This window comes from Anticarsia gemmatalis, chromosome 2 (assembly GCF_050436995.1).
Source record: "Anticarsia gemmatalis isolate Benzon Research Colony breed Stoneville strain chromosome 2, ilAntGemm2 primary, whole genome shotgun sequence".
Classification (NCBI taxonomy): Eukaryota; Metazoa; Arthropoda; class Insecta; order Lepidoptera; family Erebidae; genus Anticarsia; species Anticarsia gemmatalis.
The window spans coordinates 5,278,802-5,297,480 of record NC_134746.1 but is presented as its reverse complement, the minus strand read 5'-3'; the positions used below and the strand labels follow the sequence as shown (position 1 = coordinate 5,297,480).

The window sequence follows — 18,679 nt, the reverse complement described above, 5'->3', positions numbered from 1 at the left end:
AAGACACTATTTTATTACCATGAAAATAGATTGTGATTAGTTTCAGGTATCTTGAATAAGCCCGCATCGTTTTTAAAAAGAAAAAATACGTAAAATCTATAATATTCTGTAGAATCTGTATCACATATGGTGTTTTTTTATAGACTTGCGGATAGTCTATTGCACTACAGTAGTTAAAAAACTGAGTTCCGTTGTTCTATTTTCAGGTTAACTAATAAACTTAGAGCTTGAATATAGATTTGTTAAAAGAACAACAATATTTAAAGTACACTCGTATATAAAAAAGGTATAATTTATGCCATAGGCTTACAAAAACCACACCGACATAACAAATTTATCCACTGGTGAACACAAAAACAAATGCAAACTACATGATAATGTGAAGTGAACACCCACTTGTCAACAGCACAACGTTAAACTTGCTAGTTGTTTTCAGTCTACAAGCTAACTTGTATAAGGTGACGTACAATGACATTTTACACAACTCCTCAGAAACGAGCGCAAGTGGCCACTCCGCGACGTCATCTGTTACACTAACACTCAGCGAGCCACTTGTCCCACACATTTTCTTACAATAAGCCCTCGTATAAACAATGATGCGATACACAAACAATACATAACAACAAGCCATTATGCCTAGTTCTAACCTAAACAATGTTGACTTTGAACGTTCATCAATATTTACACTAACTGATTTTGTATTGCTTAATGTGACGTAATTATAAATCAAAACTTTAGGTTTTACACTTTACCAATATATTACAGTTCTGTGCTGTTTTTATAAAGGATTCTTCCTTTATAAAAACAGCAGTTAGGCAAAAAAATTATAAGTATAGAGACTAGTGTTGATAGGATCACCAAAGTGTAGATATTTACCAGTGATCGCAGCTGACATTTATTTAACTTTTTTTTAAGTTATTTGTGCTTTTGTTAGTGAAAACTTGTAATTGGCTATATCTTGTATTTTAAGTTTGTGTATTCATACTGTTTAGCGTTTTCGTATAAATCGTAAAATTGGACTTATTGCATTGATATAAAATGATATAGACGATATAGTGAACATTATATACTTACAAAGGAAGCCAGTAAGGTGTATATCGGCCGGTTCAGCTCTAGGCGCGGACACCAGGCCGGGGCCCGAGGCTCGCGCGTCCCCGGCCGGCGCGGGCGCGGTCACGGCGCAAGTGAAGGGCGAGCCGGGGACCGCCTGGCCGTTGAAGCGGACCGACAGTGTGTGCGGCGCTGCTTCTACTGGCTTGAAGTTTACCTAAGAGGGCAGAATGATAATAATATGAATTATTAGACTATGACTCTAGGTATCTAGTAAAAGAATTTTAATTTATCATCATTATATTTAAGGGAACCTTAAAGTTTATTAGGTTTGTTCGAAAGTATTTCTAACAAATGTATGATATATTTTATTTTATCCTGCAACTCAAGGACGTGCACCACCTGCAGTGTTTCCTAAAAAAGGTGCACGGTGGGATAAGCGTTCACTTGTTTCATTAATGCGCTTATCTTGGGAAGTAAATTTATTTTTACTACTGTTGCACATTTTGCTAAAGATACAAAGCGTAGCCTTATTTAAGATCTCTGGGGAAAAAATAGCACTTCTTTTGGTTATAAAGATATCTTTTAAATAAAAGCTATTAAACATTAAGTTGTGACATATAGAAATAAAGTAACTTCAATAAAAACTGCGAGCCATAGCTACTCGACTCACAATATAAAGCTCTTACCTTAAATCTGGCATTTCCTTCACTTTGTACATAGTTCGGCACATTCCTTCCATTCACAGCGACTATTATTTCTAAGTTGCCAGCACCTGAAACGGAAGACAATCTCCTTAAATATCTACACATTTTTATATAAAGAGCTAATGTACTGAAGAGTTTCAAACACATCGTTACTGTCGTAAAGCTTTAAAAGTATTAAATTAGTTGTCAGTATGCATGTGCTTATTATATCGGGACTCACAGGATAAATTTGTGATTAATTGTGTAGAGGTGAATGCATAATTGATTGATAATAATTATGATTATATTGTTACTGCAATTTATTGCGTAGGACATGAGCAATGACAATGACGTAACAGTAGAAAGGTAAATGACGTTTGATAGCGGTAAATTCACTGGAATACTAAACTTCGGATCCATTACATCAATGCAGGTAAAACAAACAACATAATCGGCTACTTGGCTAGTAGATAATAAGACAATTTTTAAAAATGATTGCCACTCAATTATCACGTCTTTAAGAGTATTAAATGAGTGATAAACATGTGGATTCTCTCAGTTCAGGCAGTCAACATGACTTAGAAATTTTGGATGTACATTTTACTTGGACGAGTTTTACATTTTTTTGTCAACTCAATCAAGTACCCTTTTCATTGTCTACAAATATTGTCATTGCCCATGTGAACAATCAATTTCCACTAATAAATATTACGTATACTAGAAAGAAGTTTACCAGCATGTGAAGCGTTGATGGTGAAGGAGACAGGTCTGCCGACGACTCCGGGCGAGATGTCGGTGACGTTGACTCGTGCCGCGCTGTATGCCTTCACTAGGAATGGACTGCCCTCCACGTGCCCGCCCATTGCACCCGCGCGCACCTGAACATGATTATACAAAATATTACATCAAAATACTTCAAATTGTGATATTTATAAAGTATTACATAAAGGCTCCTATATAATAAGTCTATAAGAACTGTTGTAACATTCAGCTTCTCATACCATTGACGATTACCCACAGGTAATCTTCAAAGCTAAGCAAATTATATTTCGTCAGTTTTTATGCATTCGCTATTACTTTTTCTATCAGCTTATCTATCCGTAACTAATTATTAGTGGAACCTAATGTAAGAAGTTATTACCTCAATGCTGTGATCGCCAACGTCGACAGGTATGAATGAAATGGTATATCGTTTGCTAGCTTCATTTTCCCCGATAGTTTCTTCAGCTGATACCTACAAACAAACAAAAAAACATTTCAACAAGACACAGGCAGCACAATTTTGGCAATATTGTTCTCTTTGACTTGACAATTTAGAAATGAAATGCAAGTTGCTCGTGAAAAGGTAGGCAAGAGAGTCACAGTTCGCTCTCTTTAATTGCCAACTACTATTGTAACCCTTTTTGATTTACTGTATGAAGTATCGAGATAAAAGTCAAATAAAAAGCTTTTAACAGTAATGTCAGTATTAGTTACCTGCACTGGCACCGGTCGCCTGGCTGGTCCGAGCACCTCCACGTGTGGTGAAGTGGGCGAGTCCACGCTGAACGTATACGCCTCGCTGACGGACACCTTGTCGGGCGACTCTCCTGAGCCCGCGCCGATCACCCGCGCCGGTGCTGACACGTGACACACGAACGGACTACCTGTAAGGTACAAATGTTTTAGTCAAAGGTTATTTTCAAAAAGATGCTATTCCACCATTCGCCCTTCTAAAAAAAATTAACTGTCTACCGATTTGGGAGAGATGATGGATTGGGATAGATAGATAGGGAAGATACTAGGACCCGCTTCAGGAACATAACATACCCTTAAAGCACTATAAAAAAAAACTACCAGGCATGCAAAAACTCCTTAATTAAATTCTTTAGCTGTTAAACAGTCTTTCTAAGGTTGCATGATAAGTAAAAATAATAGCTAAACAAAAGTACTTACCAGGCACATGATCTCCATTGAACCGTAACTCCACAGTATGAGGACGAGGGTCTCGTGGTGTGAAACTAATCGCGTACGTGTGAGCGCCTTGCGCCGCCGCAGCCGTTGGTACACGCCCACCGTTTACTGTCACCTCCAAGTTGCCGGGACCCGCTGCCATCGTCTCCACTGTACCAAGGAAAGATCAAATTAGTTATTCCGTCTTAATTGACTCAGTTCGAATTGCTACTATTCTATGCAAAATGTATGTGAATAAATTCTTCGATTTGTGTTTGCCACTTACCCAAGAATGTGACTGGTTTACCGACGGTGCCATGCGTGACATCCTTGACTCGGATAGCAGTAACATCATACACCTAAAATAACACAACAATAATTGATTAAAACTATAATTTGTACAATACAGTCCCTTTTGAACTACCCAGTGAAAATAGAAGGCAGTACAGTTTGAACAATAGATATTAAAGGTAAAAATAGTGTTCTGACCTTGAGATGGAAGGGGCTGGCGGGTATGGGCACGGAGTCGACGAGCACGTTGAGGCGGTGCTCGCCCACGGCGCGCGGCACGAACTCGGCGCGGAACACGGCCGCGCCCGCCGCCGCCACGGCCGCCGGCACGGACGCGCCGTTGGGCCCTGCGCGCCAAGTGCACGTCACTCTCCGCCCCGCCCTAACGCTCCCTACTACCCCCCTCCCCCCACGACTCGGCGATGTTAGAGTTAGGGCGAAGCGGATGAGCTTATCGAATATGAATGTTACATCGTCGGGTTATTTCAGTATCTGCAACTGAAATCTTGTCATATTTACGCGATTTGTTGTCATATATAGAATGATCTTATGTCTACTGGTTAGTGATAATCCTAACGTTTCTACATAGTAAACGTGTTAGTAGTTGTTAGTACTAATATCTAAGCTTTATTAGGTGAAGATGTGTTAGTGCAGCGAAGCTGTCATGATATTATTTAAATGATAAGTACTTCGAAATATAGTTTTTTTTTATCTTTTATATAACTCCTTTGAACCTATCGACCTCCCAAATTCCCTTTAACGTCTTATTTTTTTCAGATATCCAATAATACTTATTGGTACTTTTCTCATTTATACCACCCTGAAAAAACAATCAGACAATTACCATACATTCTTAGCACAAGAAGCAACATAGCGAAATGGAAATGTTAAAAGATTGTTAACAGTACAGTGAAAAGCTGATATAGCATTGCTGACATATCTTGGTAGTTACATACATAAAGAGTAAATTAGTACAGCCTAAATCTAATATTACTCATAAACTCATAAAAAAATAACATAAATTTTGGTAATGAAACTTTCATATTATTGCAGTATAAACAAACTCATAGTTGCAAACAGTTAGTTGGACTCTTACATACTTCTATATAAAACAACCAATTACTGACTGAGTAACATACATAGAACACTGACTAAGCCTTCATAGTTCAATGTGTTTCTTCAACACATGGGTTTTGAGACAGTGTTGTTAGCTCACCCTCAACATTGACTTCAATCTGGTCTAATGTGGCAGTGGGGTGGTGCAGTGTGAGCGCGGCCGGCTGGTGCAGCGGCGCGGGGCCCGGCACTGTGACGCGGGCGCCGCCGCCACCGCCCTCTGACACTTGGATTATAAGTGGACAGCCTGGCACTCGCATCTGAAATTATTCATTAAATCTTAGAAGCAAGTAATAACCAAATGCAGAGACTATATTACTGCTGAAATCAATATTTGTGTATCCAAAATAGTTTTTGGAATAGTAGCATTTTGGGTCTACTAGTTTATAATTATTCTTATCTTGTCTTTCTTAATAGTAAGTGAATACTCCTGGGGAAGTCTATTCAGATACAACTGTGTATCACAAAGTTCAATAGCTTATATATTTGTGCATCTAACATAATAAGTAATGTAGAGTTACTTACTTTGTTAAAAGATACATTGACAACATGGTCGCAGGCTTCTGTTGGAGTGAATGACACCATGAAGCGAGCATTTCCCTGAAAAACATTACAATTAAAATAAATTATTACTTAGCAAACAATATATCAAAGTATTATTAAATTAAGAAACAAGCATCAGACTATTAAATACTTGATAAACTGAACTACTTAACTATAACACTAAATAGAAGCAATCATGTCTACCTCTGTAACTGGTATAACACTCACAGAATAGGAAGGACACTTAATAATCACATTTTTTTTATCTGTGCAATGAAATTCTTTTGTTTTTATAATGTATTAAGTTATGACTTACCTGAGGATGAACTTGTGTAGGAATATTAAGACCTCTGGCTGCGACAGTGATCTCAAGATTTCCTTCTCCAGCCTGAGCAGCATCTACAGCCAGCTGCACAGGTACTCCGACACGTGCTGATGTGCCGCCGTTCACACTAACTAGCTTACTGTCATATGCTTTGCACACAAATGGAGTGCCCTGAAAAGTAAAGAATTTTTTTAAGTCCTTGAAGAATACTGCAATTAAAAAGTAGTTGCATTCATTACGTTCACTGTAAGACTTAGTTATTATTACTTTGTTAATAAGTCGTTTACAAAATTAAGTGGCATTGTTTAAATCATCTTAACGATGCGGTTCCTTATCACACGAAAGTAAAGAATAATAAAGTAAATATTATATACAAAGGAATACTTACTGGTACAATCTGAGTGTTGTATTGTGCAGTGAGAGTATGTGGGCCCACATTTTTTGGTGTAAAACTAGCCACTAGGCCAGTCACTGCATCTCCTGTAAGCCGAACTGGAACGTCGCCTCTTGGGCCACGCACCGTTACTGTTAGTTCGCCACCAGCCGAACCTTCCACTCGTACTGAACATGATGCTAATTCTCCAACTGGAATCAATTCTGTAGGAGATACGAATAGTAAATAAATGTGATATCAATTAAATTAAATTCTTATCTACTTCGCGCCATTTTCCATTTCACATGACAGTTTTGGACGGATAAGAAATGACACATAACTAAACGTTCAAAAACCAGAGCGGCTGAAATAAAAGGGATTTTATATGTGTAAACTATTTTTTATATGAATATTATTAAGTGTAATCTTACGTTTATTTAGTGTACTTAATTAAAAGTGACCGATTCTTCTAATATTATTAACAAGAAAAATATTTATGAGCTGAATCATAGCGATACTGGCTGTGTAAAATATAAAAATACAATAAATGCCCTTATAACAAAGAAGGAAACCTATTATTTTTAAAATTAAAATAAAAAATATTATTTTTAAATAAGTTATAATGGCGTTAGGCCTATTTTTTGACACGTTAATGCCAGGATTACAGCAGTATAAAGAATATTTTTTATTAAAATTTCTCTTAGTATTTTCTTTTTTTTTTATAAAATAAAAATACACAACTGCGTTTTTTACGCAATGATACATAGACGAGAAGATTTTATTAATGCTAATTCATAACAATACTGGCTGCATGACCAAAAAATACAATACATGCCTTTAGAACAAAGAAGGAAACCTATTATTTTTAAATGAGTTAAATGGCGATATTGCGAATTTTTTGACGCGTTGATGCCAGCCTTACGACAGTATATAAATAATAATTTTATTAAATTGTTATCAGTCTCTTTTCTTTTTTTATATATTAAAAAAAATGTATAGGTATAACCGCGCCTTTTACGTCAACAATACATTATTAAGCATTTTATCATTATTTGGGATAAAACAAAACATATCATAGGTTTTGTTTTATCGCTCTGAAAGGGTTTTTGTACATAATTTCAAGTTGGAATTGAGTTTATTGAATTAATATTGATTGATTACTAACCCACTTGTGACGTATCGATAGTGACTCTTTGGGCAGGCGCTACGTGGAAGATAAACGGTGAGGATGGCACTGGCTCTCCATTGAATTTGATATCTACTCTGTGAGGCGTTGCTGCTTCTGGACGCCAAAACACGAGGCACCTTCCTCCGCCGACCACCTGATGAATGATAAAGAAATAAGTTAGTTCAATAATATTTGCTCCAGGCTAATTAATATATAATCACTTGTGATAATAACTCGGGACTTTATTTTACGGTTAATAGTACCTACTTAAAGAATAGCAGTCTTGGCAGCCCCTTACTGTCGCTTTGAGGTTTTATATTGATGTGACGGGAGCAGTGGTTAAGTTTGTTTGTTTTTCTTAATATTCATAGTTTTGTTAAGTGAATAAACTTAGGAATATGTAATATCATTATTTTTACCACAGAGTCATGAGAGATTATGATTCACGCAAATAGTGGTGTAGTTTAATGGCCACATTGGTGGCATTCTTGCGTCTTCCCTCGGGTACATACATATTAAATACTGCAGTGACCAATTCGCATGGTAATTTTGTGACTACAACTTTTTACGGCCACTAGTATAAACTAGGCCGAACGACCTCTAAAACTAGGGAGTGCAGAGATACATCTGTAATCCGTTCAAATATTCACCGCTCACGGACATACGATTGTTTCCAGTGCCTATATGTGTCTCACCACTGAATATAAGATGGAGTAGCCAATAATACCCGCCTTTTGTCTGATTGATCGACTTTGTTTAGCAAAAGATATATTTGTCTGCGAAACAGCTACATCGCTACTGAAGTTGGTTGGAAGATTTGGCTATTTTGGATTTAATGCTTGCATGAAAAGATGTCAAAAGACAAACTTAGGTCTCAATTTAAGTAAGTACTTAACTACTATTGTAGAAAGACTAAAATAAAATAACGCTGTATCTTGCGTTTCAATCAATTAAGTATTTCGTAAAATCAAGCTTCATAATTTAACACTCGATAACGTGGAACCGGTAAATTAAAACACAAAATTAAATTAGCAAAATGTTCCGGTTAATATAAATTAAACTGGGTAAGGCGATTGTGAGGGCCTCGTTTAAAGTTAGAGATTAATGTCGTAAGCTCACCTGCACGTGATTAGGGACCTCGCCTTCGTTTATTGAGATTTCCAACTGTCCTTCTCCCGCCGCGCTGGCATCAACTAAAACACAAAGTTTTATATCAATTTCACATTTCTTCGCTGCACATAACTACATTCTGAGGTCTAAATTGAACGATGACCATAATCATTACTTATTGCAACTTCAAGTTACACAAATTATCTACATTCTTATGTAATTTAAAGGTAAATATGCTCGGGAAATAACTAGGATAGGCATAAAAGGTCAAAGTGTGTTGTGTAATGGTTAGAATCAGCAATAAGTATGTATCGAACTTCTACCATTTGTACTATTTATAGCACGAAAATTTAATTCCAAGTTAAAATTGTTAAAGGATATTAAATTTTATTTAAAGATTCATTCGTTGTAGTAATGTTTCTACTCCAGATTAAGTCTGGTTGGTAAACAGCGAACTGGCAATTACTTATACGAAATTTATTAAGTTCCATTAACAAAACTTTAAAATTGGAGTCATCGATGAAGTTGAAATACCGAACATAAAACGGCTGACTGCTTTTAAAGTATTTTACTATATTAAATTTGCAAGGGCAATTAATAAAGAATTTTATCGTCATATTTGTAACATATTGGTATTTTATTTATCCGTAGGTATAGGGCACAACAGTGTGTTGCGTCGACGCATCGTGTACATTACCAACGCTTGTCCACGAATCATAAAATACTAATGTTATGTGACGTCGTTTTTACAATGAGTCGTCGCAACGCAATGTTGTGGCTTCACCCTAAGATTACGTTTGTTATATTCTTACCTCTAAATTGGCATTGTTGTCCGACCACCGCGTTTCCAACGTCTGTGACTTTGATGAGGCTGGCGTCGTACACCTTGGCTACAAGCGGACCTGCTGCTAGTTTATCATCAGCAATGGATACCTGTTACAAATTCAGTGTTAAAATTTAATTATTTATCGCATAGTTAGTGGTCATTGGTCAATCTTGTATTTAAGTTCAGCTATGATTTAACTGGGACCGACATTTAACGTCCCTTCCGAAGCACTGAGATGTTTAGACAATACTATTAAATGGCCATCTGTGTTAGTGTTAAAAGTGGGAATAAACTGATATAAAGTACAATGTTTCATAGGCTCGGAATTCGTTTAATAACTGGCGACCTTAAAATATTCTCCCTAGAAAATGTTTACTAATACGAGTAGAGTGTAGGTAGCGAACGTGTTAATAGTTTAATAAATCATCGACAATTATCGTTTGGATAGTTTTTATAGCATAGCGATATAAATGCCTCATTTGCCAAGTTGCCAATTAACTAAACGTTGATTCAAGCGATGATATCAAACGATCGCCAACACAATAATACCTAAACATGTTAAAATGTTTTACGGCATTATATTTTTAGAACGGAAGCCTACGTTTTCAAGACCTTTTAGTTAGGGTGAAGGTCAAAGTTCACCCTTTGGCATTTCAAGGCAAATGTAGTTAAATTTTACTAAATTAAGATATTTTTCTTAAAAATAGTCTCGTTCCCAATATTTCTGCTTCTAGTTATTTTAAGTTACCAGAATAGTTACTGTAGCAGGTATTGATTTAGATAACCTACCTCAAACCTATTATTTTTAGTATGTTTTCGGAATTGTCGATAATTGATAGAGTAGGGGAAATTATAACTTTTATTAGAGCAAGCTATCTTTGGCTGTATGACTGTGTCGCTGATTCCTCTGAATTTCTTTTTAAATGTTCTATATTATTGTATATGGCATTAGCCACTTTTAGTTGTGGTCTGTTTGATTTGATATAAAAATGAGTGCGTGCTTACATCGATCAAGTGCGTGCCGACTTCTTCAGGCGTGAACTCGATGCGGTAGACCCCTGGGCGTTCAGCCACGTCCAACACTCGCGCGGTCACAGGCCGGCGAGACGGCGCCGTCACTGTTACGCCAACCTGTAAATATAAACCACTTATTTATTATTTCTGGATAAAAAATAACTAGTATAATATAAGACAAGAAGAATGTTGATAGAATATCTGGACGTTATCGATCGTGGCCTTGGATTTTCTGCTGTGAAGTTTAAGTTGAGGATCTAGAAAGTGGGAACGCTCCTCCACCGGGATCAACAATAAATACAGTTGGGAAACATTGTTATAAAAGATTATGGATAAATTAATTGAAATTATTCAACTACCCGCTGCGCACAATTGGCGTGCGGTCTTAACTAAGAATACATCGTTCTATCATTTCCCATGTGGCTCGTAAAAGGTTAATACAGGATTATGTGAGTCTCAGAGGTAATAATGTTTATCATTCAACTTTTAACACCGACTCCACGGTCAGATAATCAATACAATTATCTCTTGTTTTTTATTATCTTCTTTTTTTCTTTCTTATTTTATGTACCTACCTACTGGTTTGTATTAGTGGCCCAGACTAGTAAATGTTATGTTGTGTTACAAAAGTACCGTTGAGAAACAAGCTGACTAACAATTGTATTTTATTAATTAGATACAAGACTGGTTTAAATGAGTATACAAGACGTTTTTTATTCACAAATGCTATCATGTTACCGCTTCACTTGTTACCGACCGGTTCTATTACACACCTCTTTCATTACCGTTTATCGCGCCTTTTAAAAAATTGAATTTTTATTTAAATTGTGTTTCCACAGGTAAAAAATAAAGGTAGAAATTGCCGATAATTTAATTACAGGTTCTGAGCTTTACCGTCGACTGCGTTACAGCACGTGATGCTTGAATGAAGAGATTAATTGATACAAATTGATACGAATGAGCGCTTCACGTATCGAACTTCGTGAAAACACTATCCGTTAAAGCGCACCTCTCTATACGATAGCGCATGATTGGTTGAAGGATGTTATTTGACGCTATGAAACAGCAAGTGAATATTCCATTTAATGTTTGTTAAAAGGGAGAATAACAATTTCTTGGAGTAACTGTGTTTATGTGAGACTGATACATTTAAAACATCAGAGTCAGTCGTTGTGAGAAAATTGTGGACATGCTAACATACATACATTCTGATCTAAGAAAAAAACCTTATTTGAAGTCAGATAAAAACAAACGAAAGGAAAAGTATTACCTCATTTTTGGTGAATGTAGCTGCCCCTGGTGAAGTAGAGATCTCAAAGACGGCTGGCACTCTCGCAGGGATTAGCCGAGTGGGCTCCCCTCCGCCGCCACCCGCCGGCCCCGCCATAACCTCGACCTTCCACGGAGACCCTGTCAAAAGAACACATTCAATGAAATACAAATTTGCTTAGCCATTGCATTCGAATAGAAAATAATTAAAGCGCAGATTTTGTGCTAGTCATATTATTCATTTGTAATGTAAGTGTGCGTACATTCTTATTGTCATCCATTCTATCATTACACATGTAGTAGTCTGGCGTAGCTTTCTTATTTCCTGTGTATCGCACTTTCTACCGGTTTAGAATAAAGATGGAGGAGACTTTCCAAGAGCTTTCACTGATAGGGGATCCATATTTAGCAATGAATCACCACTAGTGACATTTTTATCTATCTGTCATTTCCGTAGATCGAAGAATACAAATCAATCCTGTCCTTCTGGTATGAAAATCAGATTTGACCATGACTGAACATTTCTAAACAACCAATCAAAACTAATTAGAGAATAGGTACAACCTAACAGTATCCTGACCTGGAACGGCTTTGTTACGACAATAGCGGCATTTAGACAGTATTTTGATTGCAATTATAAGTGTGTAACTAATCTACCGTTGAACCGAAATTTCAGTTAATAACCGAACTAAACAAACGTAGGATTCGTCGCTAAAATATCAAATACCACCCGCATTCGAATACGACATTTATACATATTTCCACTTGCTAATATTGATTACAAAACTGATAAACCCTTACTCGATGTGGGTAGCGATCGAACGTTTTCGTAGTTTGGATATAATGGCACACGACATGATAAATGGTGTAACTGATCGCACGAACGTGGGTAATATTATCATCATATTTAAGTTTCCCATATAGCCACTTTCACTATTGTACGAATATTTTATCACATTTTAACAATAGATTACCGATTCATAAATTTTGTAAATATAACTAAAATCTTTCACGAAAATTCTGATGGAAAACTAATTTTCATGAAACTGACCCATTCCACCATTATTCTGCAAAATGTGAACCCTTTAGGTAGAGTTATAAAACGCGTTCAATGCAGGTAATTGGAAAGCTTCAAAGCAATCAAGCTTATAGCTATGCAGAGTGTTTCAACGTTAAGCTTACGCATATAAATTGTGTAGGTAAACGAAAATGATAGGCAGAGAGAGACGATCAATCAAGTCGTCAAATTGCTCATAATGATGGCAGCTGGGGCGGTGCCATCCAAACTGCGCGTTTATGCAGATGTACTCGCACGTGTACACTGTAGAGGTAAACTCTTTACCTCGCATGTATTTACTAATCAAAATTATAGAAGACATTTTTAAAACAATTGCAATTGTTAAAAGCGATGCGCGATGCCTGAAAGCGAACCATGCGTTTGTATCAATTGCCAATAAAACTTTACTATCGTTTGGAAATGAAACTTTATTAGTTGATAACTAACTTTTATGAGTTAACATCATTATTGACTAGAATCGCAGCATTATTTGGTAGGTACCTACTTTAAGAAACCGCATTACGGCTATATTGTAAGTTTGACTCTAGATGAAAGTATTACTAAAACAATAGACTATGCACACTAATAAAATATCTTACGAAATGAAAAGGTCAACATGGCGGAACGTATTGCCGCGAGGTCGTTGATTAGTTAATTCTTTTTTCAATAAACCTGCAGATACAAGATATGGCAGGTGGTTGAGAAACGTTTTTTTAAATACAACATGAAGATACATGCGAAATAACTTTTAGTTACAGCTGATAAAATATGCTACGCTGGTAAAATATGTACTTGAAACGGGTTTTCACCAAATCCCCTGCCGACTGATAATGAGATGTTTTTTTCGAAAACCCCATTGCCTGAAGCGTGTAAGTTGAATGGGGATTTTCAGTCGGGAATCGCATTGTAAAAAGACCAAATATGATGAATAATAATACTCGTTAATGATAACACTTTCTTATTAGAAGACACGGCCTTGTCCTCAGCTAGAACTAATAATACATGTGGGAAGATGAACAATGGAAACAGATGAAGAACATGGGCTTGTTATTGTTGTATTTTAGATGAGTTTATCGAACTTACATTAAAGTTATTGTACCTACATTAATTATGCTTTACCCTGAAACTTTGAACAAGTATAAAATAAACATGCAGCAAATACACGTCATGTTTTTATTATTTTTGCGAACAAGTTACAGCAAACATATAAAATTGTTGCATAAATTATGCATTCTTTTTCGACGTAATAAATTATTATGATATGTTAGGTATTCAGAATTAAATGTGGATATGAAACAAAGAGAGGCTAACAAGAAAATAACTTTTGTTTTTTGTGTCTAAGGTTTAAATTATACTCGTGGTATCGGTCAGTACTTCCTAGTTTTGTCCTATGAAAAAGTGTATTAGCTATTTACGATGTACCGTAAAGTACGGCAGGGCTAGAGTTGGCGGACATAGTAAGTAGTATGAAGAGCAGGCTGGCCATCCAAGCCACACCTGTTTGAAGCCGGACTGCGCCGTTATGGCCGCCCATACTACTTCATTATATAGTTTTCTAGTTAGGTCAGGCGAATATAACTAACGGTATATGATGTAACTAGCGATTCAACCCATTTTTTACTGTACTTATCTTTTTTGTGGATTCTTTATTAATTTAACAAGCAAAAATAAACGTTTTCACTTTCTGATTTTCATCTCGGAAGGAATGCCTTACTTAGGTTCTACATTTAATATCACTAAATCATGTGTAAAGGAATACTGTAAACCGTATAGAGAGATTATAATAACGAGAACAAAATACTTATAGATAATATTATCTATAGTCTACTGCAATGTATAATGACTGCAAACCTGTCTAGCAATTTAAAGTGTGTGCTTAATTACACCGCCTACTTAGCGCGACATAAAAACTGATCTTTCGTGCTACCTACCCTAGTCCGTTGTTCTGAAAACCCAAAAAATATACAAAAGATTTTCGAGTTTAAGTGAGTGATTAAATTGGAGGAGTCCTTTATTTTATAAGAGGAATGCTCATGAACATCGTTACAAACACAAGCCGGTCTGTGAGCGGAATTGTTCATTTCTTCCGAGATTCAGCCGAGATAAAACGATGTCCATTATAAAATACATTTCTATGATTTACAAGTTGTCTCTGTGCTATGGAGGTGTGTTTGTTTGCGGTGGTGGTGACCAGTCGAGCACGACCACTAACGGCGAGTTGGCGTAAATAATGGTTTCCAATTCAATCACATCGCGATATTATCGCCTTTTAGAACACTGCTCATCGCTCAGATAACAGAAATATTAACACGGTTAAAACTTTTACATAGTCTTATTATCTTACGATAATATAACGAAAATGGAATATTGTTTCTTCATGTCGTTTAATTACTAAATCTGCCTTGAAATGTTAAAATTTAAACGTAATTAAGTTTTATGTACGGAACAAAGGTTCAAATTAGCCGTGTAATGAATTTGGTTAACTTTCTATTTTCTATTGTATTTATGTAATAGTTCGAGCAGCTTTGGCAAATATTGAATAATTTATGATACAATCAATGTGGCAACTTTAGTAGCTGATCATAAATACATGTATCTGGTAGCGGGGAACTATCAAGGTGATTCATCGCAGCTATCGGCTACCTACATCTACAAATGCTTGACTTTATAAATGTAGTAGATAACTATTAACTTCATCATGCAAATTAATACATTAACATACTTGGTAAATATTTCTTAGGGTACCGTTGCGTGTAAACTTCTAATTGGCAGTCATATGAAGTAGACTGTATTTTCTAAATGCTTTCTCATTTAAACGACCTCGGAAGACATTAGGGCAGTTCGTATTAAAAATACAATGGTATGATCGCATAGCTGTAAGTATGTATTGTCTAACACATTAATATGCGTATCAAAGTATGCAGTTATCCTTGGATTTCTATACATGATAGATAAGTTGCATTTAATTTTTGACCAGTGATTGTTGCCACTGTTACGGCCGTTCTCTATTATCTAACTTTAATAGGGTATAGGCCTTCTAAAACAGTCAAATCAACAAGATATTTCTGGTTTAAAAAAGCCTATTGTGTTATAACTTATCTATTTTTTTAGTCATATCTTTAAAAAAGAGATAGGTGTTTAAAAGTAAACATGAGATATTAACTCAAATAGTACAGGTATCAACAAAGGTGTTGTATTTTTTTGCATGAAAACCAATCCAATATCCATAGTCAGATAAAAATCATTGTTATGTAACTAGTATCGAGATTTTGTCTGTTTAACGCTTGCAAATATATTTGTAAACAATACTAGTGTTGTAGGTACTGAAGAATTTAAGTCGTATCGTCGCAGCAGTCTGCAGCGAGGTGGAAGATTAGTCTGGAATGGCTGGACAGATGACCGAGTTCAAGATCTATTCGTGTCATAAGTACTTATAACTTGTTTTCAACCGTACCTCCTTACTGTTACGTTTTCTATCAACCATTTAGGATGTGACGGATACAGCCATTTCTATAATAACTTGTAGTAATCATACTCTAACTGGATTTCAAGTGATTTAGAAATTACGAAGAAAAAGCTACTAGTTAAACATTTAGATGAGTGTTATTAAAGTTTGGCGTTATAGCCGTGTCCACGCCTATAAATGTCTGTGAATCAGTTACGATCTAACGGTAATATTCTCCACAGAAAAATGTGTTTCGTTGAATTTTATGCCCGCTGTGTTACGATATGGGCGTAAATTGTTTTGCAGATGTAATTCGTAGTTTGTACAAATTGATTTATATGTCTAGAAAAGTTAGTTTCAGCTTTATTAATGAAATATTTGTCTGATATCTAACACCGGTCGCTCTAGATGGGACAGCTAGATTTAAAACCGCTATTATCAATATCAATTAAGAATATCTACCTAAGTCTGTCTGATCTCGGCGATTTTAATTGAAAATATATTTAAATTTCTTTTGAATTATATTGATGGTACGTTAACTTGAGAGAAATTATGAATAAATAGTGTACCATAACTTGAAAGCGAGAATATAAACGGCACTATTTTTCAAATATTTATACAGTAGAAAATGTTTGCGACATTAGCTCTCACAATTTCCGTTCGTCGGTGTCGTTGTATTTAGCATAGTTGTGGATGGAGATATTTAGGTGCATGTATTCATTCGTGTCACTTGTAAAATATTAGTACATGTTTAGTGTAATATCGAGAGCAGTTTCTTATCAAACGGTTATTGTTACGAAAGTTATTAAATGGAAAGTTATCCACGATACCAAGTAGCGGACTATCGCGAATCTTAACGCTCGAGGGACTTAGTACAACAGTGTCTCGCTATGATCGCTCCTTCGCTAACTATATTATTACGCTCATTACCTACACCAAATTATATAACTATGCGATAACGTTGCATAATCGATTTATAATATGCTGGATTTATTGAGATGGGTAAGTTAAGATACATTTCATAAGAAGAGCAAGGTAGAGCAGACATATTAGCACCTAGCGGTTGGAAAATAACATTCTCACAATAGAAACATTGATTTATCAGGGATCTTATCAAGGAGCGATGGACATGATTGTAACATATTATTATATCATAAGGAGTAACAAACATATTTATAGATCCTCACAAGCCTCTAGTTTATAACAGCAAGCAATGACATACTCGCAATTTTGACGATATTCAAACCAAATCCGAATTTAATTCATTTCTATTAGCTAATTGTGTAATAGCAAATGACTAATTAGCAATGCAGATTTCTAATATAATGTGAAATTGCAACACAATTTGCGAGACAGGATATGAGTTCTCTTTACATAAACATGTGTACAGTCATTATCTAGATTATAATTACAATGGGTGTGTTGCATTGTAGCGTGTGTTGTGTGCTTATGTGCTTAACGACGGACGGTGGCGAAGTTATTCTTACCGCAGATATTATCTATCACAGAGGTGCTTAGGGTAATGACAATAAATTACGACGTACGCTCGCAGATTACCTCCAAGGTGAACAGGTCTTCGTCATCGATTTTAATTTACCAGACAATGGGCTCTGATCTTCAACATAAATATTATATCAACATGTTTTTTGCATAAATTCCCACGCATAAAATAATGTAATCTAATAAGATATTCTGTAGCCACGAGATCATCGCTGTAGACAGCCGCCGAACAAAGAACGTTTAACATTGTTGAAGCAAGTTTTTGTAGGCGTCACGGCAAGTTTCGAGTTATAATTCAAAAGAAACTTTGATTAGATATTAATTACAAGTTTCAGTTCCACTTTAAGAACCATTAGTAATATAGTTATATAGCAGACATTAAATTGTGGGGTAAGAGGTCGAGAACGCAGGTACCTGTTTAATTACTGAAGGTTCATTGGCCCTTTTAAAAGTAGGCAAGTATATTAATTATAAATTAATTAATATTGTCTAATGGAGTGAATATGTATGTGACGTGGCCGTAGTATCTATTTCACAAATTTGGAGCACTTAATTGGTATTGATTAGTGTCATTCAACATCATATGGATGTTGGCTAACTAAACTTTAGATATAAAGCATAAAGAATGTTTGGCACATGGTTTTAAGTTGTATAAAACCGAGCTCTAATCAGATACGTAAAAGTTAAACTCTGGGTCCCTGAGGTAAATATGTATACAACAGACATCATTGCCAAATGAAATGAGGCTCTGACAGGAAGAGCAGATTTTAAAGCAAAAAATAGGAATGAAACGAATTTCCACTTATATTAAACTTTGTTCTATTTAATTAACAGAGGCCTGCATAACATGTAGGACAAACTAATTAGCCTGTCGCAAGGTACGTGCATTTTGCATCTACAATACTACCTCTATAATATATCCGTATAACCCGAACTAGTTGAACGAATTCAAGTGAAATATAACACGGCTAATG

General features: G+C 35.8%; 1 protein-coding gene across 1 annotated transcript in view; it reads right to left on the bottom strand.

The window, feature by feature from the left end:
- The window catches only part of jbug (filamin-type immunoglobulin domains fbug), a 73,828-nt gene that overhangs the window by 9,958 nt on the left and 45,191 nt on the right, over positions 1 to 18,679 (bottom strand). Inside the window, exons 21-37 of the mRNA XM_076126155.1 lie at positions 11,705 to 11,844; positions 10,426 to 10,551; positions 9,407 to 9,527; positions 8,604 to 8,677; positions 7,482 to 7,638; positions 6,332 to 6,540; positions 5,935 to 6,114; positions 5,601 to 5,675; positions 5,176 to 5,335; positions 4,158 to 4,306; positions 3,955 to 4,027; positions 3,672 to 3,839; positions 3,213 to 3,382; positions 2,878 to 2,970; positions 2,470 to 2,614; positions 1,740 to 1,825; positions 1,075 to 1,267 (exon numbers count right to left, since the gene is read on the bottom strand). Of these exons, the coding sequence (XP_075982270.1) occupies positions 1,075 to 1,267; positions 1,740 to 1,825; positions 2,470 to 2,614; positions 2,878 to 2,970; positions 3,213 to 3,382; positions 3,672 to 3,839; positions 3,955 to 4,027; positions 4,158 to 4,306; positions 5,176 to 5,335; positions 5,601 to 5,675; positions 5,935 to 6,114; positions 6,332 to 6,540; positions 7,482 to 7,638; positions 8,604 to 8,677; positions 9,407 to 9,527; positions 10,426 to 10,551; positions 11,705 to 11,844 (2,319 nt within the window). The remainder of the gene's footprint in view (positions 1 to 1,074; positions 1,268 to 1,739; positions 1,826 to 2,469; positions 2,615 to 2,877; positions 2,971 to 3,212; positions 3,383 to 3,671; positions 3,840 to 3,954; positions 4,028 to 4,157; positions 4,307 to 5,175; positions 5,336 to 5,600; positions 5,676 to 5,934; positions 6,115 to 6,331; positions 6,541 to 7,481; positions 7,639 to 8,603; positions 8,678 to 9,406; positions 9,528 to 10,425; positions 10,552 to 11,704; positions 11,845 to 18,679) is intronic.